This window comes from Filicampus tigris, chromosome 1, assembly GCF_054856515.1.
Source record: "Filicampus tigris isolate MCC_2025a chromosome 1, RoL_Ftig_1.0, whole genome shotgun sequence".
Taxonomy (NCBI): domain Eukaryota; kingdom Metazoa; phylum Chordata; class Actinopteri; order Syngnathiformes; family Syngnathidae; genus Filicampus; species Filicampus tigris.
In genome coordinates this window covers 41,343,768-41,369,444 of record NC_141217.1, presented here as the reverse complement: position 1 = coordinate 41,369,444, position 25,677 = coordinate 41,343,768, and the positions used below count along the sequence as shown (strand labels likewise).

General features: G+C 48.4%; 1 protein-coding gene and 1 long non-coding RNA gene across 3 annotated transcripts; both read left to right on the top strand.

The window, feature by feature from the left end:
- Positions 1–300: 300 nt before the first annotated feature.
- LOC147154142 (vasopressin V2 receptor-like) lies at positions 301–18,116 on the top strand. Its single transcript, XM_086042056.1, has 6 exons — positions 301–652; positions 9,257–9,645; positions 11,579–11,824; positions 11,959–12,105; positions 13,335–13,842; positions 15,619–18,116. The coding sequence occupies exons 2-6, from the start codon at positions 9,259–9,261 to the stop codon at positions 15,816–15,818; spliced, it is 1,488 nt and encodes a 495-aa protein (XP_085898182.1). The 5' UTR covers positions 301–652; positions 9,257–9,258; the 3' UTR covers positions 15,819–18,116.
- A 347-nt stretch (positions 18,117–18,463) lies between these two features.
- On the top strand, positions 18,464–24,721 carry LOC147154141 (uncharacterized). 2 transcript variants are annotated; one of them, XR_015088260.1, is made up of 4 exons: positions 18,464–18,838; positions 19,615–19,758; positions 22,581–22,750; positions 23,939–24,721. It is a non-coding gene; the product is annotated as an uncharacterized LOC147154141 (long non-coding RNA). The 2 variants fall into 2 exon arrangements; XR_015088259.1 differs by having other exon boundaries at positions 19,341–19,758.
- The last annotated feature ends 956 nt before the right edge of the window (positions 24,722–25,677 follow it).

The following is a 25,677-nucleotide window of genomic DNA, read 5'->3' as shown; positions in this document are numbered from 1 at the left end:
AAAAGAAAAGCGGCCTGTGTGCGCAAGGCACAAACGGGTTGAACGAGGGAAGGGAGGCTCCGGCCCCACTGAGCAAAAAAAAAACAAACAAAAAAAAAAAAAAAACCCCACACATTCACCTTTATTTGTGCCTGACTCGCGAGTGAGCAGCGCACCTCTCTGGCCTGCACCCACACTTTGTAGCTAGCTATGTATGAGCGCCTTCCTGGGCCGCCCGCTCGCTGGCTCGCCGGCTCGCTCCGCCCTCAGGCTTGACCCAGGAGGAGGGCAGACCGGGGGGACGGGGGGGAGGCAGCCGCTCACGTTCATTTGCGCTGGAGCGGCCGAAGGCGGCGGAAGGCGGCGGAAGGCGCGGCACATTCGCAAGAGCGCCGAGGCGGCGCGCACACGCCGCGCGGATTACAAGCTTTTGTCAACTCCCGTGTGGCCGAGGACACGTTAGAAGAGGGACAGAGAGCCAACTACTTTGGACGGGGGGGGGGGACAAAAACAACAACAAAAATGCTTACATGAAGGTTAGAGTTGATTTTGCATCCAACCTGAGTCATAGCAGATTTTTTCTCTTTTTTGGGATGCTGACCTGGATTGAGCAATCTATCATTTCTTTTTTCTGACAACTCTCTCACAGTCGCACGGCCAAAGTGGATCACACGTGAGTGTCTTTCATGTACCCCCACCCCCCGCCCCCCGCCTTTTTTGAATGTATTTTTTTAGGATTAGAACGATTAGTGTCATCACGGCATGAATCTTGAAATCCAATTGTTCCAAGTGGTTGCTTGCCCGCAGTTTGAGAATCAATGTGGGTCATCTCTGTGCAAACAAACAGCTGAGCTAGTTCTCCACCACATAGACACACACACGCTTTTACGGCGACTTTATTAGCCGACTAATAATCAATCCATTTATTTGTTTGGGGTTTTTTCCATGTACACCTCACATCTGTCACTATGAAGAAATGCAAAAGGATGACGTGTTACCTGACCGCTGTGCAGTTGCATGCAAATTCATTAGCTTGTTATTGTAACAAGATGACAAATAGTAATAAGAAGACAAATGCCACTGGAGGAAAGGAACCTCGTGAAGGATTTGCACTCAAAACGAGAGCTTTCGGTCAATATTATCGTGTGTCGCGATAGTTGGCATTTAGGAGGGACGCTACAAAGACTTTGACCAACGCCATCTCGCGGGGAAAAAAAAAGGGTTTGAAATTGCACTTGGATTGATAGCGGAGGGAATAAAGTCCCCAAATCCCAAAAAACGGCCCTGGGAATGCTGCAAAGTTCCGGCAAAGAGCGAGTCGATGAAATCTTTTTTTAAAATAATGTTCCACGGATGAAAAAAATAAGAACTAAAAATAAGCATGATTTTGTTTGTCGTTGTTGTAAAAGTGAAAAGCAGCGATGAGTGATAATGCGCCAAATGGCAGAGGTGCCTCCAAAGGGTTCGCCTGGATTAGACGCCAAGCAGGAAAGTGTCGGCTTCTTGCTGTGAAGCACTGACGCGTGAAATGTTCATGGATTGTAAATGGGGAGAGCAGAGCGCCAAGGCTTTGTCCGGCAGCGGCGGTGGCAAAAAGCCGCGCGCGCAAGGTGAGCGGGAGCCGGCGTCGCTCGGCTCAATACGCCTTTGACAACTCCAAAAGTTCACAACGGTCCAAAAGATATTTCCCATGAATCGCATATCCTCTTCGACATTGAAAAAGTCGCATAAAGACGACGATCATAACGATGCCTTCAATCAAGTGATTTCTACAATGATGGCCCATGAGGGTCGGATGCGGCGACTACGAATGAAATTTGAGGACATCGGCCGAGCGCGCAATCCGCCTGCCTGCCCGCACCTCGATCCGATTCACCAAAATTGCGTTAAACCGCCTGCGCCGCAACTTAGAGCGGCTCCATGGTCTACTTTCACCACCCACTACATAGGCAGGCGCAAATAAATAGAAGGCCCTCGGCCCGCCAGGCGTGGCGCAGCGCCGTCTGCCAAATTGCCAAACCGTTGAACTAGACTTGCCCCGGTACAAAAAATCATTGAAGATGCCGCGGTTTTTGCGGCTAGCTGGCGCACGTGCTCCTGTGGACAAAAGTCCACAGCCCTCTCCGTAATACCAACCTGAAAAAAGAACAACTTTCATATGCGACTTGTTTTCGGTCATGTACTTGTATGTTTTCTCTCTCCGGTGGCCCCACTGCTTTGTACAATTGTGACATCCCGTGGGGAGAAAACACCAATTTTCCAAACGCAAAATGCTTTCCGCTGAGTTGAATGAGTTTGTTATTTGACTCTTGGACTAGCCCGGCGATCATGAAAAGCTTCTCCAATCACAACTTGTCATGCGCATTTGTGATTCGATTGGGATTTTGGCTAGCATTTCAACAGCAGCAAAGCGCAACAAAGCGCAGCGAAGCGCAGCAGGCTTGGGCGATAGCGTTGACTTTGCAGCAACGTGAGTGCCCGACGAGCCGAGTAGTCGCGCCGGACGACTTTTGAACGCAAGCGACTTCACTTCCAAACGTGTTTCCTCTTCATTTTGTGTATGTGGACGAAGGCTTGCTTTCGTTGACACTGAAGCCGAAGGAAAGTGTATTTTTAGCCTGCACGTGTGCTTGCAGCATTTTCCAGATGGACCGATGGCAATTAATCCGAGTAAGATCTTCAATGTGTCTGCTAAAACAACACAGAAATGCTTGGCAAACATTTGAATGACACAGTCCAATTTTCTTCTTTTTTTTTTTTTTTTTGCATCAACACTGGGGCCCCGGAGGGCTTGTTCCATTAATCATTCGATATTTTTAATACCCCCACCCCCCGCCCCCGTCAAGTGTTTGGTACAAGCACAAAAGCACTTCCTTGATTAGTTGCCATGAGGCAAAATCCTCCATGTTGTCTCGTTGCAGTCAAGAGTTTGTTCAAAGCATGTGTTGCTGGTTAATGATACGTTACGACCCCCCCCCCCCCCCCAAAGATAGAGTCAACTTCTTCAACGTTGCCCTACAGGCGCAGCGTATTGTGGAAATACACGGCGGTTGTTTGCGAGTGACACAAAGTGCAGGTGGCAGTGACAATGTGGGTGACTAATGAGGTGTTGTTCCGCACCATGAACATTTAATGAGCTGTTTTGCTGTGACTGTGAAAGGACAAATTGTTGACTTTTCTTCCCACCACAGTGCCGTCCGTGTCTGATGAATAAATCAGCTCGCCGCCAATTGCCGCTAACCCGCCTTCACGTGGAGCGCGTCCACCCGGCATCCAAGCGCCCGCCTGTGCTACCGCTTGCAAACTCGGAGCCAGATGACAAGCTGCTTCGGGTGACGTCATCACGCTCCACAAAGAGTAGTCGTCGTAGTAGTCGACGTCCTGATTTAACTGCCGTACTCGCAATTTTCAAAGAAAATGAAAAAATCTGCCCTAGCTGCGAAAACAGTTGCTCCGACTTGACACTTGTAGGCTCCATGATGAGCATGAGCTGTGAAAAAGAAAAAGATCCGCCATCTCAGGCCCCATCTTGTGCCTCTAATACAGAGGCAAAACAACCAATCGGAGGGACAGAAGGCGTGGCTTTCCAAGCGTCGATCATTGGTCGCGCGCACATCGCAGCGCAGCGCAGCGCAGCGCAGCATCTCTTTTTCACGTCATGTCCGCATCGCAAAAGCAACGAGGCTCGTTTTACAAAGGAAGCAGCAGAAAGTACGGACTTTTGTGTTCAAATGTGAGGACAACAAGTAAAGGAACGTTTCCGAAAAATGAATATTCACGTCACCGAGAGATACCGGAAAAATCTGCTCAAGTATTTGTACTTCATTACTTGCCCCCGCAGTATTTATGACGCTTTTAACTTGACGTTTATCATCATCGCCCAGTCACAAATTGAGGGAGACGGACGGATTCAGTGAAATGAAAAGAAAATGACAAAGAAAGGAAGAGACGACCGTGCGTGCCAGTTTTTGGGGAAGTCCAACGATGCCGTGGTGCCTTCAAGTTCCAGCACACTGGCTTCCCACGCGGAAGCTGCTCCACTTTCACTAAATAAATACGTGGGCTCAACTTCCCCTCGTTCGCAACAAGCTGACGCCACTGAGCAATTCAAACGATCCCAAGTCCAACTTGTCATCACGCCGAACGGAGCGGCGGGCCGGCGCCCGCTCTCGGCCGACGCCCCCGCCGCGCTCCCATTCCCATGCAAAGACACACCAGCGGCGTCGTGTGGTTCTGGTGACCTCTGTGCTCTTCTTAGAGGAGTTGCTAATGTGTCCACTCTACCTTTGACATACTTTGTACATCCGGGTAGCTGGCTGCATGGGTCGGGGAAAAAAAAAAAATGAAAATGTCTTATTTTTCCCTTCCTATTTTACTGGATGGTGTCAGAGTTGAAGGCGTTTGCCGATGACATTGTTTTCAGGGCTTTTGACCCAAACGTGCACAACTGTGCAAGCGGGGCCCATGTGTTGAAAGATTCTCTTGGCGGAAAACATTTGCGTGCGCACATCAACTACCCGTTTGGAGTCAAGCCTGAGGCATCGTTACCAAATATGCCGATGAGGGCCTCGTGGCAAATTGATGGTTTGCCTCTGGAGAGAGAGAGAGAGAGAGAGAGAGAGAGAGAGACGGGCAATGAGCAGCCTCCTTCATTAATCTGAGTGCAAGCCTGAGAGTCCAAAAGGCAGTGTAGCCTGCGCGACAACCAAGAGGCATGTCTGCAGTCCATCCAATCAACTCAATTTACTTCCAAAGCGCTTCTAAAACAACAAAGTGCTGCTGTACCAGAAGAATAAAAGGGGATTCAATGAATTTAAGGAACAAAATCGTCCAAAACAAACAACACACACTCACAAGGGAAAACTGCTCACAGAAAATAGACTTTTTTTTGCTTGTTTGTTTAATTGAATCAGAGCGACGGATAGCGTGACCCCAAAGTAAGTGGAGGATGCGAGGATGGGTCAGCTGCAGTCGAGCTTGGGAGCCATTTGGAAATCAAATCGCCTGCCTCATCTTACAGGATGCACATAGAATACAACTTAAAGTACATCTGGTATATTTAAGGGGGGGGGGGGGGGGGCATCCGGCCCAAAGGTGGGCATGTCCAGCACCCTGTCAAGTTGAAATTTGCCTGTTGTCGCATCGTTAGCCTAATTGCATAGTTGCCTTGGTCATAGTTGAACGTTTTTGAAAAACAAGAAAAAAAACTACAACTACAATGCATATTTAGTCCAGTTGCATAGATTGACCCTTTGCGGATTACCATGACCTGGATGACAATCTACACACGCAAAGAAAAAACAGCATTTTTAGCAAACGCTGATGATGTCACCTCAGCATGTTAAGAACGACTTTTGACAAGTAGTCTGTTGAACAAAAAAGACTGTGAGCTGGTATTCACCAGCGTTGACAGGTGTCTCGCATTTGAGTCTGACTGCGAATGTGTACAGCTCGATTATGGATAGACAGCATTTCTGAACAATCGCTCTTGTTACCCATTTCAAATTGCTTCTGCTAAACGCCGTACGACCAAATTGTGAGGCAATAGATAACAATGAAGAAATTCCAATGATGTCCATGCAATACAGGGTGTGCTTTGTGATCACTTAATGCCTCCTATCATATCCATAATGACGGATGTCGTCACATTTTGAGCTGCAGTCCGTACTGGTCTGCCACTGCCAACTACGACAGCGATCGGACCGAGAAAAGCCGTTCAAGTAGATTCCTGGTGAACATTTCCGACCATTTATTTGGTCCAGTTTCTCCATAATGAGATGCCAGCAATGTCTGATGTGGAGTTTGCAAAGGCCAAACATTCCCGGCAACTGCAGGAGTCGGAAGGGGAAGAAAAAATCTTTTCTTTGACATATGGCGATGATTTGTGCCACATATTGCCACCCCGGAATGTCATTTGTGGACGCTCCTGAATACGGACGGGAAGAGAAAGACAGCCGTTTGCGCCGTTCATACAAATGCAGCCGGGACCCTTTTGACGGATCATTTCCAAAATGTCCCGTCACATAACTACGTGTGATAAAGTTGCAAAAGGGATGCGGGTGCGAGCGTGTATGAACCGAATGTGCTTTCTTTGCCGTCCGTGCACGCCGACTGGCCGAATGAGGCTTTCATCGCTTCCCCCTACTGGGCAGCCAATCAATGGAAACGCTGGCTTTGGATCATGTCAGACTGCACATGGTGAAAGCAAATTTGACGATGGATGTGCACCTTCACGCACCTGGAGTGAAGGTGTACTGGAGACGGCTACATTAGCACCACGTGGCTAGCTGCCATAGGCTTGTCACTTGTGATAGCATGTTTTACGTGTGTTGTGTTTTAATGTTTGACATAAGTGGTGGATTTTTATGGTAGAGCTGTTTTGTGTGACAGTTGTAAAAAATAAATAAATAAAATAAGACGTGATGTTTATTACATCTCCTCTATCAAATTTAAGACGGTTTAAAAGCAGGTTTTACTTTTTTTTTTTTTTTTTTTTGCCTTGTGATGATACCTTATTGGCTTCCAGGAAAAAAAAAACCCATTAAAAGTCACTCACATGCTTATACAGTACATAGAGTAGATAATGAGATGATATAGAAGGCACAAAGAATCCTCTATGGGGTAATTACAGAGTGGGGGGCAAGACTGCAAGGTTCAAAGAAGCGAGGCCTTGAGTTACCTCCATGAAATGAAGACCTCCTTGTACCATTGAACCTTCATTTAAATAAATAAATAAATAAAAAAAAGCATAGCAAGAGTCATTTATGTCACGCCGGATCTACATGCAGACGAGTCACAAAAGGCCACCTTAGCCAAATGCTGCCTCGGTGTGCCATAAGGACAAAAAATCGTAGCAGCTAATCAGAACATTTCCCATGCAAAGACAGCTTTGACTGGCAATGTGGAGGAATGTTTGACAAGCGAAGAGTCCCCACGTCTCATGCGTGGCTCCGCCAATTGGCGCGGGTCAGAGAAGTCCAACAGACATGGCTTCTCACGCAGTCCTCCGTCAAAGTCAACATGCGGCACTAATAGCAGCTAATTGGTCAGTGGGTTCCCAGTGGAATAGTGGGAATGTCCCCCTACTATTGGAGCACTTTTACCTCCCTATTTTTAGACAAGCGGAATCACAGCTGGGTATCGGAGGTGTTGGTGTGGAGGCAAAACGTGGACCCAAGTTCAGGGGAGCAGCAGTAATCTCAAAAAAAAAAAAAAAAAAAAAGGGGGGGGATTTATTTAGAACAAGGGCAAAGAAGGCCTGGAAAAACCAACATACTCAAAGTCCCAAAAAAGCAAGGCACAAACTAGTGAAGAAAGACAAAAGGAAACATAACTAGATGAATGTGACAAACGACGGCAGCAACAAGCACAACAATGAAACGGGCAAACGCTTTGCCTGCAAAGTGACCGGCCAGCGGGACACACCGGGACAAGACGAATGGTTAGAGCGAGCCGATTGTTTGAGACAAAGGAACGGGGCTGACGAGAACAGGTGGAAACCTAACAAGTTGACATGACGCGGCAAAAGGGAAACCTGACAAAACATGAAACCAAACTAAATCGAATCAAAACAAAGTCGACAAAAACACAGATCGAGACAAGCAAGACCGTCTTGCAAGCAAAAGTCGTTCAAAGCAGGACATCACGTTGACAACGCGGGATCTCCGATTCCACTTGTGGAAACTTGCAAAACAAAATGTCTCCTTGGAATATTTCAAACCATCACAATGCAAGCTTGCGCTGCACAGGCAAAGATCGACCGGGTTTAACGTGAATTCCGAAATGGAATTGAGCCAATCCAATCTTAGTTCAAAACAAAACCGCTCAAATTTGCGAGTTCCAGATTCGAATGTACGACGAACTGCGGAGAGTCTCTCCACAAAGCATCTTCATTCTTACTCCGCAAACGTATTGGGAAGTGTGGAGACCGGTGGGGGCGCACGCAACATATTCTCGCAAAGTCCATTTAAGTTGACTGACAAGAAAGCCATAAAAAATGCTAACATTTGGACATAGTCCCACAAGCGCGAAACGGAATCAACCACCGATGTAATGTTCGAGGTGTCGGCAAGTGGCCATGCAGCGCCGGACGCGCGTCAGTGCTTCTTCTTGACAAACAACGGACGCACTCACGGAATGCGCTGACCCTGGTCGCACAAGATCCAAATCAAAGTGCTTTGTCCACCAAAAGAAGGATGGCAAAGCCAATGGAACCCCGTTGTCACCGCCCTTTTTTTAGTACCAAAGGTAGTACGTCAATGTCAATAAACCCAAGCCAGGAAGCGGAGAGCTACCGAAATAAAAGCGCAACACAAGACGAAACGCCTTCCGAGAAATCTTCCAGACGATTGGTGGCGGGAAGACGCATGGCACTCTGCAATCTGCTGCATTCAAAGCCGGCAAATGCAGCGCCATATTGAGCCGCCCGCGCCTTGCTTATCAGCATCATCGTCTCTGACTGTCGGCCCTGGTCCGTGCCGTTTTCTTTTCCTGACACTTTTTTCCACAACCGCCTCATCATGTTTTCTGGGACTTCCTTCTCTGTCCACGTTTATTTGCTCAAGTTTGCAGCCAGCCTCCCACGAAGCGTCCCTTCCTCAGATTGTCATGTCGTTCCTCTCTTGCGACGTTCCAGCCATTTACTTAGAAGCAAAGAAAAACAAGCATGACATTGATTGCACTCAACGGTGACACGGGGAGGAGAAAAGAAGGAGATGTACGCAAAGAAAAACAAGAGAAAGCAGGAATGCACCGGGGCAAGCGCGGGATGATTATGTGGAGGCGAGGTGAAGGAATAAAATTGGAGGGATCCAGGGAAAAACAGTCCATCAACCTTGAGAAAATATGAAAGGGAAAATAAACGGTGCTGGGACTTGCGTCAAACCGAACATAAGAATCGGGGAGGCGCGCGCACGCACACAGAGCATCGGCGCTTATTAAAAACTCGGCATGTAATAATATTCACTTGACGGCACCATTGTCCGTCGAGTCCCATAAAGTCCAAGGCTGTTTGTAGCGATTGCAATTGATTGTCAATATCGCCGATACTGTGTAAGGCTCAGGTGCCGGCCTTTGCGCTGGAGGCCGAAGGTCGGGAGGCCCTTGGCAAAAGCCAGACAAGACGCCGACCAGGCTCCGCTAACATCGCCAACGGGCAACGCCTGTCTCCTGCGCCGCAGCGGCTGAGCAAGCAAATGTTTTCGTCCGCGTCCCGTACGTAGTCCGCAAGGAGAACATTTGGCATCCTGAGCGCATGGCCGCGTTGTTTGTCTTGCAGGAATGGAAAGCGTCAGCGCGGGAACCGACTGGGATGCTTTAACCCTCTCCTCTGCGCTGGTGACGGCCACGAGCAACCGCTCTTCCTCGCCTCCCTTTGAGCTCGGCACCGTCAACGGCTCCTTCCTGGGGATACTTGCGGAGAATGGCTCCGACGGCAGCCCGTACCCGCCGCCGGCGGTGGCGGCGGCGGCGCCGCCGCAGCCCCGGGTGAGGGACCCAGGCCTGGCCCAGGCCGAGATCGCCGTGCTGGCCGTGGTACTGGCTCTGACCACCCTGGGCAACAGCTTTGTGCTGTGGGTGCTGCTCAGGCGGAGGAAGCACAACGCGCCCATGCACGTCTTCATGGTCAACTTGTGTGTGGCTGACCTGGTGGTGGCCTTCTTTCAGGTGACTTCCCTCGCGGCTTCCCTCCCTGCCTCCATTATCGGCCACAGGGCCTGCGCGTACCGCCGCCATCTTGCCGGAGTCACAGTTCCTGTAAACAGTTGATGTGCAGTCCCCGGGGGTGACGGTTCTCACAAGCCTTTACTCGGACAGCCAAAATAGTAAAAGCAAACTTATTTCGGGGCGACTTGACCCACGCGCTCTCCGTCAATCTGTCCATCTTCGAACGACATTAAGCAGCCAGTTATCGCTCACTTAAAACCAACAACATCGCCGTTACTTGAATGACGGATGGGGAATGTCCGACGGCGATGTCTAGAATGACCGAGCAAGACCGAGCGGCGGGGCTGAGCGAGACGGAACTGGACAGTCGCCAAGAGAAAGGCGAGACCGTGGATAAAGCCACGCTTGCAACTTTATGATGGTAAAAGGACACTTTCCATCTCGTCATCACCGAGTTTCAAGACGGCAATCGCACATCCTTTGCAAATGCCTCCAAGGTTTAGCTGGAGGTAGTCCAAATGTTCGCTCACCGGCCTTGACTCCCATCACATTCTTTATCCGGAGACTTTCAAACGGAGCTTCACTAAGACGTCCAACCTTGGTTCTGCATTTGTGCATCGTCTTTTCCGGCGGCCGCTTACTTGATTGTGTGAACTATTCATTTCTATCCAAATTTTTGCACACATCACGTCCATTCACTCAGGAGCCCGCCACTTTTGCCACCCTTCACATTCACGACGCTGTGACGTTGCGAGAATGTAACGTGTCAGCCATTTCCCGCGCGCTTTATTGACTAATAAATCATAAAGTTATTCAACGTCCGGCGATGACAAGCAACACATCTGCCAGGCGGAATCGCGATTCGGCTGTTTTCGCAGGGTTCAAGTCGGTATCCTACGTTCTATATATCACACCGGAATTGGTGCCTAGCGACCGGTGCGAGCAGCGAGCGCCCGTTGGCCCGCAACAGTCGCTGGTCTAAGCTTTTCAAAGGCTAGTTCATAAGCAAAAATGTATGCGCACATTTACCTTGATGTTGACAAAAAAAACAGGACAATACTTCAAATGAACAGCGCAAAAAACGTTATGATTCAGTTACATGTCGGAGAATAGGCAAAAACGTTTACAACTGCTTGCCGAAGTAAAAGCAAATGTTTTATTTTGATTCGAGATAATCAATGTGCTATCATGGAAGAATATTTAGTGTTGAGAATGTAAAATGTGGAGGAATTTGTAGATTCTAAAAAGCTAGCTAATAATGAATAGATTATGAAAAATAATTATTGATTGGTTGGATAATCGATTGTCAATCAAATCATGGTTGCGCCTCTAATTTTCAGTTCTCATTTTCTTAAACTGAACGTCGTCGTTGCCGTTGTTGTTGTCACGCTGTTGTTGACGCTTTGCGGTGCTCTTGATCGCCCGGAAAGGTGGCTATGTCTTTATTTTTCTTCTTCTTATCATTATCATCAGTCATTAGAATTTTGCCTGAATATCACGTTCCTCGTGCCTTCATCCATTGCGGCACGTGTGATGACTCACTCAGCAGACAATCGTCTTATCTACAATCATACTTAAAGCACCACAAGGCTAACGTCTAACATCTGCAAATCATTTTCAAGATCCCGAATCTGTCAGACTCGCCGTTTGGGGATTTCTTGCCCGCAGCCAAAATCACGTCAACAACATCGTCGCTATCAAGTCGGTGAAGCAATCGCAAGAATTCAAAGATATGACTGGCCAGCTTCAAGAGTGGTTTCTCACAAATGAGAGCGATCAAGGCTCGGTGGCCTCCAGGGACGCGTTTTCCACAATGGCGATTAGAAATAAGAAAGCGGAACACTTGAGAGGTGTAGGAAGCTCAGCTTGGCCACACTATAGCAGAAAAAACCAAACCAAAAAAAAAAACCAAACCAACAATGTGTGCGTGCAGGTTCTTCCTCAGCTCATTTGGGACATCACAGACAAGTTTCAGGGCCCCGATTTCCTGTGCCGCTCCGTCAAGTACTTGCAGATTGTGGGCATGTTTGCTTCCTCCTACATGATCGTGGCCATGACAGTGGACCGGCACCACGCCATCTGCTGCCCGCTGCAGGCTTACCGCAGCGGGGCCGTCTCCCGCTGGAACACGCCTGTCATGGTGGCTTGGGGCTTGGCGCTGGTCCTCAGCCTACCGCAGGTAAGAGCTCTTACCGCACGCCCGACTGACCGCCGAGCAGAGAACGCCATCTATTTGGAGCGGCGTCAGCTCATTGGCCAAGCAAGGTTGGCGCCGGTCGCCTGACCATGCGGTCCCTTCTGTCATTCTGTCAGGTGTTCATCTTCTCGCGCTCAGAAGTCAGTCCCGGGGAGTTTGAGTGCTGGGGTCACTTTGCCGAGGTGTGGGGGCTCAAGGCCTACATCACCTGGATGACGGTGGCCGTCTTTCTCCTGCCCGCACTCATCATCACCATCTGTCAGGTAAAACGGCTTTGCCTTTTTGCCTCAAGCAAACTCGGGCCGCTCCACAGAGGCCGGTATGCGGACCACAGCTTCCCATCAACAAGTGCGCCGTCGCCGTCCGGCTCGATTTTTAACAACAGCGGAATGGCGGTCACTCGCCGTGTCTTGCGAGAGCCTTCGACCACGAGACGGAGATGCAACGACTATTGTTTGTACATTCTTGGTGCGCTTGCGAGTAAAGAAGCCAGAGGGTGTATCACAGAATCAATGACACATGATGATGACTTGCAAATTTGAAACGATGTCTGCGGTGAAGTTTTTCATCGATGACGACGCATTGCTTCTTATTCATGATTGACCACATGAATCAAATGTTGTTTTGACTTCGCGGTGGGCACATGCGGAAGGTATTGTTCCGACGAGCCGCGGGGCTTGGCGGTCGGCGTTATGTGGCATCCATGGTGGGCAGGCCGCCTGGGAGCGTCGCCCCCCCCCCACCCCCCCCCACCCCCACCCACACACCAGCCTAGCTCAATGCTCTCCTACTTGGGGAAAGATATTTGCAGAGTCGTGCTGTTTCCGCTAATCAAGACAACACTTGGACGGCCGCCGCTGTCAGGGACTGCTCAAAAAAAGCTACCCATGTGGGAACTGCCTGCCAAGGAGAAGAGATTGCGGCAATTGCAGACAGTTTTTTATGAGCCCGCTGCAAGTTTCTGGCACTTTTTTCAAAATGTGACAGATTGTGCCAAAAGGAAATCTACTTGGCTGTTGGGCACCGTGCCTTTGGCAAAAGCGCGTTGAAGTAGCACATTGTTGAAAATGTACGTGGGCTAAACCATGGAGACTTCGTGGTGTGTCATTTGATTGATAGATTGCATTAGATGGATACAATTGGACAGACAGACAGACAGACAGATATTACTTTGCTCAAAGTTTAGCGGTAAGCTAGATTGCTTTACGGATGCAAAAATGTAAACGACACACGCATGACAGATTGTCGATAAGAGTCACAGAGTTGAAGGATGGCAGAGGAAAAACGCCCGCGGCTGCTTTACGGCCGACACGCACTCCTCGTTCTTTTATTGGAATTTCCCGAAGCCCTTCAGCCACAAACGCGAATGAGAGAACTTGCGTGTGAACCTGGCCTGCGCCCGGCATAAAATTGAATCCAGGGTCCTTCTGCATGAGCGACCGTCTCGCTGATGTCGTTTCACATGCCACCTAAACGCCCAAACGTCTTCCAGATCAGAATCTTCCGGGAGATCCACAATAACATCTACCTGAAGTCGGAGAGGATGGTGATGGCGGAGCTGAAGAGGAATGAAATCCTCTTCCACTTCCACAGCTTGAAGAAGGACGAGGAGCGGGCCAGGGAAAGGGCCCGGCGGGCGTCCGGAGGGGGAGTTCGGGCGGGCCCGCACGCGAAGCCCGTGACAAACAAAGGCCGCAAAAAGACTTCCACCGGTCCAAGTCAAGTGGGAGACGCCCGAGCGCCGGCGCATCAGCGGCAAGTGAGCAGTCCTGAGCGTCAGGAGTCCTGCACATCCTACCGGGTGGCGCCGGGCTCACCTCGCTGCTCCCTCGATGACGCCCCCCCTCAGCCAGCGGCCGCGCCCCCGCCGAGCATCACCAAGGCCATGTCCAAAACGGTCCGAATGACGCTGGTCATCGTGCTGGTCTACACTGTGTGCTGGTCCCCTTTCTTCATTGTCCAGCTGTGGGCCGCCTGGGACCCCAACCCTCCCGATCAAGGTCAGTAACAGACACTTCCACAAACCCTTTGGCCGTACTTATATTTGGCTTTCGGTTCTTGAATTGGACCCTCTCTCAACTTTGTAATGTCCAACTTTTCAAAGCCTTTTCAGTTCGTTTTGCACAACTTGCCGTATCCACAAGCTGCGCCATGCTTCCGAATTTGACTAGGGACCGAGCAGGGTGAAAAATGACAGTTGGCCACTCGCCCAATAGAAGAAGGACTCCTTGCGATGTGGACTCTGCGAGCCTGTATGAGGTGCTGAGGCTCCTCATAGAATATGTTGCACCGTATCCCTTTTTTTAAGTCACACAAAGATGGTCTCTCGGTCAAGAAAGACGCAGGTTGCGACAGAAAGAGGACATGGGTGAGAAGAAAGAGCCAAAAATGGGGCAATGTGGAAAAGTGGTGCTTGCTCCCATTCGTTGGAATGTAACCGGCGCAGTACGTACGCCGCTCGCATATCATTCTTCCGCTAGCGTCAGCATTTCATCCACGGATGCATATGAAATGATAAATACGGTTAGGTCTCGTTGTGAAACGCATTATCCGCACCGAACGCGCGACCTTGGCGGCGCAAGGTGGGCTGCTGTGTCTCGCCTGCTTCCAACCCACAAATGGATTTTTTGCCAGTGTGAAAGCTTCTGCGCATTTGGACCGGCCAGCATTTGAGTATGTGTTATTTGAGAAGCGTGTATCAAACCGCCGGGTAAACCTTGGCATTAATCAGTAGCTCTTGGCTTCAAAAAGTTTGTTTTCCAGAGTGCAGATGATACATCTTTGTTTTGATAAGTGTTTCCCAACCCTTATGGAGCCAACTCACAAATACAGCATTAGATGCGCAACCAAACCAAAATGTTACAAAAAGTATGTGCAGTATACCCAAAAAGTCTTCATGTCTCACCACTTTGCCACCCGTTTAGTTGAGCTGTCTTTCCGTTGGGTGAACGGCAACAGGTGGAAATTGCATCTTCTACCATTACATTGTTCCGCCGGTCGCTCCACGCGGTCGGTCGGCATGGACAGATTGAACAAACATACCTCGTTTTTGTAGTAACGAAATCGTTTTCTGACAAGTGAAATGAAACTGTGTCATTTGCCGATCACTAATGTGATCTGGAGTCGTCTTTTTTTTGTATGCGTGACATTTTTTTAGACTGTATTTCGATATCAAGGCCATCCGATTTGAAACAAAAGGCAAGGGGTGTTTTTTGCAGCTGAAAGCCGAGGCCGACAGCGTAAAGCGTGTCCCCCGATCGGACGCAAAAGACGAACAGCAGACGCCAGCGAAGAACCCGTTTCGATTGCCTGCCCGCTTATTTTGCAACCTGAGCAGATGTTGACATTTCATCAACAATGGCACCGTCAAAATTACAGGCGGGCACAACCAAGGACATTGTGCTCACATGCATGCCTCGCCCGTGTCTTACCATCGACCTTTACCTTAAACGAGTCATATATGATCCTATTTACTGTAACGCGCGCGCGCACACGCAGACCGAGCTGATGTGTGTCGCTCTGTATTCTCAAATGTTTTTTTCCCTGGTTTGTTGTGTGCAGTTTCTTTGATTAGTTAAGACTGATTCTCGGAAGCAAAAAGAAACAGGATGTGAGGCTTTGCCCAACGGGAATGTTTACGGAACGGCAATGTTTACGGAACGTTCATTTGCCGAATGTTCCGCATTAGGATTGGAACAGCCCGGAGGACGTGTTGACGAATCAATTTTAGGACTCGCCATCAAATGTATAGCTTGACGTCACCGCGTTGTTTTCAGGAGTGGCCTTCACCATCCTCATGCTGCTGGCCAGTCTCAACTCGTGCACCAACCCGTGGATCTACACGGCCTTCTCCAGCAGCGTGTCCCGAGAGCTGCAAAATCTGCTGCGCTGCGGCTCGCCAGACCGCCGCCGGGGCTCGCTGCCTGACGACTCCACCGCCACGCACACCTCCACCGCCAAGGACGGACAGTACTGACCCGGCCACTGGGGGGAGCCGCTCGCGAGGCGTGCGCACGCGCGGCCCGCCTCCGCCGCGCGCCCGCTCCGACTAACGGCAGCTAGCTGTCAACGGGAACTCCGTCAGGCAGGCCCCTCGGCGCAAAGGGAAAGGCAGCGCGTCGGCGGAGGGTGGCCTCGGCCCAGCATGTGAGAGCCACGCGCAAAGAACTTCATCGTCGTCTTCAGGAGAGAAGCAACGCCAGGTGCCAATGGCGTCCGACGCAATCGAGCGCAAAGGGCTGGCAAGCAAGCAAGCGGACAGCAAAGAAGGGGACTCCTGCCGGACGTTCCGCGGGAACGCCGCAGTGCAAACTTGTTCAATCGAAGCACGTCAATTAGCGACGGCCAAATTTGTATTCGCTCACGAGGAATGTAGTTTGTCAGAAGAACGGTGAGACGGAAGCGAGTCGGACGGAGGCTCATTCACGAGCGCGCCACCGACTCAAACTCACGCACGGGCGCACTCGGACACGCGCGCCCAAACAAACACGAGTCTCGGCAGGCGGGCCGGGCCCGCAAAGCGAACAATCCAGCTTTCCGCCGGCCCGCGCGACACAATGAGCTGTTTTTATTACATGCGGACACAGCACGTCAAGCGGACAAAAGGAGCTTCCTGACTGCGAGACCTTCAGCGATGCGCCGACGCGACGAGAGGAAACATTTTGAAAAGCATTCCGCGGACGAGAACGAAGCGGACGGAATCAATCTTTCTGATCGCGCGTGTTGGACGCGATGTGCAATGTACGCTCATGTCGTCCAATGTCATCCGTAAACTGTATGCAAGCACTCCAACCAAAGATAAGCTTGTGGTCGTCTTCGCTCGAAAGGACATTTCGAGGGGATTCAAAGAAACAAAGAAAGCGTGAGCCGTTCAGTCAATGAAAGCGGTCCCAGTGTCTGTGATGCCCATGGACACTTTTAGAGGCGCCCCCCCCCCCTCTAATCTCTCACCGATGTTATTCTCGGAGGCGCTATCATCAGAGGCGGGCTCGTCAGCGCGCCTTCGTTTTTCAACAGTTTCTACCATCGAGCTTTCCGAAGTTATGCTTTCTGCCCGTCAACTGCTGACAGACATCAAGTACACGTCTTGTGATTGTCCTTTATTATTCTTGTTATTAAAGTATTGCTACGTAAACACCCGAGAATGCAAGTAGACGTGAGTGATCTCAGCTCAGTGTTCAGTCACACACCACGGCGTTAGGCACACTTGCACAAAAAACAGCAATGAGGGATGATTGGGACGTTCCCCCAAAGCGGCGGCACAATGGATCCGCATGCAGGCATGTCAGGAGAGACGGATCGTATATGTGAATGCGGCCTAAAACAAAGCCCGTTGAATGTGTGCGGGCCACGGTTGAAATGCGCCGTAAATCCAGCGACAGTTAAAGCACGGAGGGTGCCGTTTGTGTACAAAGACGATGGAGTTGACGAGCGGACATGGTTCAATAAGAAAATGGAGCGGCGCCAGCAGGCCAGGCCAGGCCAGGCCGACTAAATGCCGTGTCAAAACAATTTCCTATTTGCTCTTCTTTGTGTGTGGTCTCTGCCCTATAGAAACACTTACTGCCCCGTGTTAACACTTGCGTCAGGCGTTGGGTGCAAAGTAAGCACAGGCCACTTGTTTCACTCGAGAGGCACAGTTCTGCTCTACTTGGTAAGATGGAGGCCATTCTTCAAAGAAAATCGGGCAAAACATTTATTTTGTTTTTCATTTGGTTTCACTTCAACCAAAATGAAAGAAAACACTGCAATAAAGAAAATAACGAGATGGTCCCTGTTCAGGCACAACCCGACATGTAAATGGCCCAAAAATAACACCAGCAGTGTGAATTTAGCCCAATGAAAAATGGTGTCTTTACAATGATGATAATATTTATTAAGTGTAAAAAAAAAAATGATGCAATTCAAAAAAAGCATTTTGGGGGCAGCAGTCCTGCTGGTTCAAAAAGGCTGACTTCAAACGGCATAAGGAGAAAATGGATTTCTTTCCCAAAATATTTTTCAAACATTTTTTTATGTCGGAAGGTCATACTCCTTTCTTTTTGCGGCAGTCCACACTGAAGCCGCGGTTCCCTCCGAAAGCCGTCGCCACCATAAAGCGCCGCATTATACTAAGACTTAACATATACAGTGCACAACCGATTGATGGAAAACATAGTTAATAATAGTTTTGAAAGCCCAAGCCAAGGGATTGCCATTGTTCCATTTATTCTCAAGGGGGGTTTGGTAGCAAAAACAAATGCACGCAATATCGCCATGTCATTAAAAGCGAAAATGATTCGCAACGTTGGTCAAGATGTCATTTTTTCTCCTTTCTTTCTTTCTTTCTTCCTTCCTTTCATCTGAGCAGCCCGGTGCCCGTTGGTTGGGCACACCCGTTCTAGAGCGCTGGAACGATTGCATGACATTTTCATTCATCTCAACAGGGTAAAGACGATTTGGCAATGTTTTGAGTTAAGAGCGCAATCCCGGAACTCATTAAAGACGCCACTGTCGAAAACAAGCTCGCAGTAGGACGCGACAACGCGCCGCAAACTACCGGCAGAATAATATCCGTGCCGCATTCTTGTCGCAATACCTCTCTGACGGCGTGTCATTAAATTGTACAGACAAAGCCATTGAAGAGGTCGGAAAGTGGAGAAGATCAAAGCGGGCATTTGGCACGTTCTGTTTTTGTGTCCGAAACAGCAAAGCCCGAGGACAATGTCGGGATGCTTTCAAGATGTCTGTGGAATCCTGGCTGGTGCGGAAGGAGACATCGCCTCACCTTCTCCCTTGCGCATTTGGTCCCCAGAAGCAAGGCTCCGCTTTGAAGCTTTGAAGCTTTGAAGCTTTGCCAGATGATGACCGGCTTTGCTTCATCAGGAAGTGGACGTGGAAGTTCTCCCGCAGCCCCTTTGGGTGTTCGCGTCTTCCTGATAGGAATGAAGCGGCCGGGACAAAGGATGGTTCTTCTCCACTGATGCCTCTCGCATTGATGACAACTCCATGACTTGGGTACGTCGCCTTGACCGAGCGTTGCGGCTGCTAAATGACGCTCACGAGAGCTCGCCGACACCCAAATGGACACACTCGAGTCGGCAAACACTGGGAAACCTCCGACGTCTCCCTCCATGATATGATGGGATGGGATGCGGCGCCGGTGCTGAACCGCTTATCATATTGGGACGGAAATGACGGTGATCTCAGTCAACATGATTTGGTGATAGTCAAAGCGACGTTTCTTTTTGGTCTTTTACGCGCTCCCCCCACAAGCTGCCCGGTCAGAAGCGGCACGCGACGCGCGGATAAGTCACACTAATCCGCTGAAAAAGCCGCTGCGTCCGCGTCACCCATCCTTGCCGTGGCTTTCCCAGCTGCTCACCAACGCTAGACGCTAAGCTAACTTGCTCTGCGACATCCAAAATAGAAATGTGATACTTTCTGACCCTTTTAACAGGAAATATTGACATTTTCAATCACCAATTCAGAAAGACTTCCATTCTGATTCCTACATAAGGTCGTTAGACGACAGCCGTCGATCCAGTCATCATTCGGGTGCCGAGGCGACGGGCCCAAGGGTTAGGACTGTCGCTAATCGTCCTGATGGGGATGCGATGCGGTTCGGGCCGAAAAGAGGCTGATGTCGCAAGTCAAGGTCGTGTTCTTTTACGCTGCCGCCGTGTTTCCTGCCAAGCGACGAACTACGATAGGAATGAAGGACTCCGCTCGGAGGCTGTCGCAAGGTTGACGAAACGGGTAAGCTCTCCTCCTCGCTCCTGAAACCAATTCAGGTCCAGCAGAGAAGTAAGCGCGCAACGGCGCGGCCGCCGGCCTCGACCGCAGTCGGTAGAACTCAGACGCGCCGACCGCGAGACCTTCTGCATTTCTTCACTACACTTCTCAGCGGACAACACCAGCACCTCTGCAGACAACAAGTAAGTCTTGTGCACCTTTAGCGCACTGCAGCATTCGACTCGTGACCCAGCAGAGGGAGCCAAAGAACAACGGGCAGAACAATTGTCCGTCGTGCCCGTTACAGACGCACCTATTTGAACGGTCCCACGAGTATGAAATGAAATCAACCGCAAATGTACTGCGGTCGGCACAATGGAAATGGAATTAGCGAGTAACCGAACACCTTACTACGTCCAGTAATCACATTAAAGGTACTTACCGTAGCCTATAAGTTGTCTATTTTTACTGTCGGCAATTCTTCCGAAATTCCCACCTGATTCTTTACAGAGAGCACGCTTGCTCCATATTGAGAAGGCCGCGCAGCGAGAGCCGGAGGGATCAAGGTGAGCTTTTATAGTGCTCGCCCACCTTGTTTTCGTGATTTAGAGGGCAGCTGCGCGACTTTCTTCGTGGTGCGGGCGGCGACTGCTAAAAGGCATTTTTAAATTTGACAAGCTTCCAATGGATTTATGGCCAAGGAAAGGCTTTGACACGCTGCGGCGTCTGCTCCCGTTTGGTTTGCAGTATTTCACGGCTGACCTCCAGCCGGGAGCAGTAAAGGAGCTTGCGCGCCGTTACCGTGGCGATGGGGCGAGACAGGCTCCACTATGATGGCGTGAAAGGCGGCGGCTTCCATGTATGGCTGCGGCTTCCATGTATGGCTGCGGCTTCCATGTATGGCTGCGGCTTCCATGTATGGCTGCGGCTTCCATGTATGGCTGCGGCTTCCATGTATGGCTGCGGCTTCCATGTATGGCTGCGGCTTCCATGTATGGCTGCGGCTTCCATGTATGGCTGCGGCTTCCATGTATGGCTGCGGCTTCCATGTATGGCTGCGGCTTCCATGTATGGCTGCGGCTTCCATGTATGGCTGCTTTTTGACAAGCAACCGGCCTGGCAGACAAAGTGGATTAGTACGATAGATTCTCACACAGGACGGGAAGTTTACACGCGCTTGTGCCGTGAGGAGTGGGTTTCGAGGCTCCTCATACAATATACGAGATGTACTCTATTAGCTTTTATTCAACTAACTTTGTAGAATAACATTTTTTGCTCTGCCGACCAGTTTTGCTAATCAATGATTGGATTTCAGAGCAACAATTTTTTTGCAGGTTGCGCCCAAAGTCAAGCCAAACATCTTTTTTTCAAGAATATGTTGCCAGTAGGCCCACTAGTTGAAACGCGGCATTCTGATTCATTCTGCGTTTGCGGAATAGAAGTTAAGCGGCAAAACGCACTCGCTTTGAGCCATCTCCGGGGCGGCCGTTTTGTCTTCTGTCGACTGAAAATGACATCACAACGGCTCACAACGACCGATCGCGGCTGACCTGTTTTCTGAATCTGAGTTGTAGAATCCTTTTTTTTTCTTTTTCATGTGCGTTGCCTGCAGTAACATTGTACTCCCAGGCATAGTCTGCCCTCCAGTGGTTCAACGCATGAATCGCACCACAGGACAAGTCTTTGGTTCTCCTCCCAAAATAACAGCGTTATTTCTAGATCACTATTTTTCCTGTGAAATAAGGCAATAATCATAATGCAAATTAATAAGGCAAAAGTAACGCAATAGTATTGCGTGATAATGCAATCATAGATATTCTCGCGGCGACATCGCGAGAATATCTATGATTGCATTATCACGCAATACTATTGCGTTACTTTTGCCTTATTAATTTGCATTATGATTATTGCCTTATTTCACAGGAAAAACTAGTTGATCTAGAAATAACGCGTGTTACTTTCTGGGACGGGAGAACCAAAGACTTGTCCTGTGGTGCGATTCATGCGTTGAAACGGTACTTGGCAGGGCCCACGACTCCATTCAGAGTGGGAGTATCACCATGTTTTTGCCACCGGCCAATAGCACATGAAACCAATCAAAGAAAAAAAATGCATTTACTGTCATTTACACTTTATTTACACTTTATTTCGGTTCGCACAATTTAATCCACCGGGACTGTACCTTTGGCAACAATGTGACACGGGATTCTGGTTAAGGGAAGCAAACTTTGAAGAGCCAAAGCGGCAGCGTGCTCCCACAATGATGGAAAAAATGACAGATTGACGGATGACTGACGGCTACCCTGGCCGCTGACGGATGACGAAAGACGGACCAGCAAACCTTGGTAAAATGCGCACCATGGATATCTACAAATATCTTTGGTACAAATAAAACACAGAGAAGCTGGTTCTCATGTTCGTTTTCAGCAGATTGAACCATTGTTGGGTCTTTACAAGTCTGAACCCCTCCAAAAAAAAAAAAAAAAAAAAAAATCAATCCGGTCAACTGGTCCAGAATTCTGCAGCTCGAGTTCTTACCGGTCCAGGAGCCTGGACAACATCACATCAGTCCTAAAATATCTTCAACTGCTTCCCGTGAGTCAAAGGAAAGATTAGAATATTCTGTGAGCTAAATATATTCAAGACCTTTGGGTTCCCTAAGAGACTTACAGACCGCTCGAGTCGTTGGGTGCAGGCTTTTTGAGTGTTTCCAGAACCAGAACAAAACAAAGTGAAGCAATTTCCGGTTCAGTTGTCCACAACTGCGGGCCAAAGCCTCTGAAAACCTGACATCTGCTCAAACTGCCGGTGTGTTTAAATCTGTCCTGAAAACTTTATTATTCGCAGCTGCTTTCTCATACATCAATCGCATTATTTACTGGTCACCATTTTGCTTCCGTTTAGTGATTTGAACTTTATAATCCATGTGTTTTGCTCTCACTTATCGTGTGATATGCTTTTATGTTGGGTTTGGACATGCCTCTTTCCATTTCATTACCTTTTCATTTTGTGTCGTCTTCCACAGCGCTTCTCGTGCACAGGGTCGCGGGGAGGTGCCGGAGCCCATCCCAGCTGACTATGGGCCAAAGGCGGACATCACACCCTGAACTGGTCGCCAGCCAGTCGCAGTGCACGCACAGACAGACATCGTCACCGAGTGGAAATCGATCCCACGCTGCCCGCGCACAACTCAAGGCGAGTGTACCACTACACCATCAGCGACTCTTTTCATTAGAATTATTCATCATTTGCCTCTGTGAGGCACCTGCATTTGCAAATAAATTGGTCTGACCATGTCTTGACTATTGCTTTGGAGGTCACAAGGTGGGGAAAAACATAAACGGTAAAAGACTGACATGACCCTATTAAGGCCGAGTCACGGGAGCAAAATGAGCAGCGCAATATTTATTTCAACTACTGGTAGTATCTAAAAATAATCCGGCAATGTGTGAACGATGAAATAAGACTGGGCCTCAATGTGCTGCATTATCCATTTTAGTGAGGCAACGTTCAAGAAGCACGTATTCAGTGACCACTTGAGCCGCACAACACCCGAATAAACTGCACAACCCTGCCGCCGTGTGTGGAAGTGCTGGAACTACACCATGCAGCCGTTGAATGACCCTGGAGAGTTACTAAGCGTTAACTCCAAAGATCGTAGTTAATTTGGCTGGGATTTTAGTGATATATCAAATGAATAGAATGTGTTTTACAATCTGGTGACACCAAAGGCCACCATTTAGAATTCGACATTTCTACATGACTAATAAGCTTTCTGGCCATCTTACTGTGAGAAAGCCCAATCCTGTCTGATTTCAGAAGCTAAGCGGGGAGACTGACTACATCTTGCAGGTGTTGTGAGCTTGCCTAGCCTAGCCTAGCCTAGCCTAGCCTAGCCTAGCCTAGCCTAGCCTAGCGAGCCTTACTTTTTCTTTAGGCACTCAACGACATGCCCCCCTTTGTCGTGAATGTAAAGCTTAACAAGGGGAAAGCAGGTAATTACAGTATAGAGAGTTTTCCCTGGCGTTGGGCGGAATCCTCGTACCTCCAAAATCATCACTTTTCAGGAGACCCCCAAAACGGTGTTTATTCAAACATTAACGTTGCATCATCAAAGAGAGAAAGACATTTTCAATAAAAGATCATTGGCAAAAACAACACCCAAACATGTGGAATGACCAACAGTATAGAATTGTGGAAAAAAATATGAAATTGACAAAATTGTGACATAAGAGATTTCAGCCACATGCCAGCAATTTGCTAGTTATACCAACATAGGAGTTTTCTTTTATTGTTGATTATATCATTGGCTAACCATGACCCTGTGCGACCACAACAGGGTACCTATCTTTTTTCTTTTTTTTTTTTTTTTTTGCAAAACAGGCGGAATCGTGTATGTGCTTCTGCTCCTTTATGCGGCGATTCCCAACCAACCTGCTGTGGCACATCACCTTGCTGCGTGTGCTAGGAGAGATCATCAAGTGTGCAGTTGGAAATGATCCAATTTCACTTAATTGGTACAAAGATGATCATTTGGTAAAATCTCTGCCAGCAATGTATTGTACAGTGACAGGCAGAACAATGAATGCTCTTGCAACAGATGGCAGAAGGTCCAATTAACCTGTGTATGCAACTATTGCCATTCATACTGAACAAGCTCAGATTTTGCACTGAGTCAATCGATGAATGCGGTGAGATGAGATCATCATTACTTCAGTATCAATTATCGCCTATACTTTTTGTGATTTTCTAAAGATGTAAACCTATATGCTTGGCTCAAGAAAGGTTGGGAACACTTACTAGACTTCTACTTACTGTATATTGTCAGTGCATCGAGATCTGACCTTGTCGCATCCCATCTTCTGTCTTGAGTGGGCTGTGACCGTTGATGTCAGGTGGAGCCAAGCAACCGAAAGGAAAGAGCTCCTGGACTGAGTCTGTGACAAAGCAATATTATGTAGTTAGTATGGTGACACATAAAAGTTTAAATGCAGCCAAAGATACTATGAGATCATCTTGTTTGCACAGTTCACAGTCAATACAGAAATTTGGAAAATGTATCAGGAATTGAAACACTTTGCAGGGCCAACAAACAAACAAAAAAGTACCTTTGCCCATCGGCGATTTTAACAGGAAAGCCAAAATGTTCCCAAACAGGAGACCGCAGTGCACGGGGGGGGGGGGCGGGGGGGGCTTCGGGCTCTGGCTTGTTTACGTATGCCATAATAATGCCATTTATCCATGCATTTATGATTTATCACGGCTTCTGGCGGACTGGCTTCTCTTCTGTGCCCCCACTCTCCTACACGTGTAACACTCAATTACGTCCGTGTGAAAACTCGCCCACTAGCTCGTGAGCTAGCGCTACAAATAGAAACTGATCAGAAACGGTACGCAAGTGGACGAACCGAAACGTATCATACATATATATATATATATATATATATATATATATATATATATATATATATATATATATATATATATATATATATATATATATATATATATATATATCAATTGTATATAGTGTTTTGTGTCAATTTATTGGCTTCATTATTTATATTCTATTTATATTTATACATTATTTGTGTCTATATTTATTAATATATATAATCACAGGCTTTTATTCTTTTTGTTCTATTTATTGTATTGTTTGTAAAGTGCTTTGTTACAGCTGGTATGAAATGCGCTATATAAATAAAATTGTATTGTATTGTATTGTAGAGAGAGAGAGAGAGAGAGAGAGAGAGAGAGAGAGAGATTCAACATATGCCACACGAGGGAGGTATTTTACTTGAAATGAAAATACCTGGCCACAGTGTTGCACTGTACCTACCGTTCTGCACTGTACGACCATTTTTACACTCTCGATGTCGAAGTCGATGTTAAACAAATAACTTTCTAAGACGAAATACATTTTGATAACCGATTGATTGTCATAAACTATCAAAGAAATGAATGTGGAAACCTCCTATGAACTCATAACTGCTGCTCACCCTTTTTGAATACATGCTTGAGGGGAGTGCCAATGTAAGAATTTGCTTCCATCCATTTTCATTAGCGGTTCCTCACAGCTGCTTTTGGGCAAAGCGGTGTCTCTCTAACCAAATCAGATTCAG

Bases quoted from the DNA above. Each gene is read 5' to 3' on its own strand.
- LOC147154142 (XM_086042056.1), top strand. From the start codon at position 9,259: ATGGAAAGCGTCAGCGCGGGAACCGACTGGGATGCTTTAACCCTCTCC. The intron at 11,825-11,958 runs GTAAGAGCTCTT...TCATTCTGTCAG, and splicing joins TGGTCCTCAGCCTACCGCAG to GTGTTCATCTTCTCGCGCTC. The intron at 13,843-15,618 runs GTCAGTAACAGA...CGTTGTTTTCAG, and splicing joins CCCCAACCCTCCCGATCAAG to GAGTGGCCTTCACCATCCTC.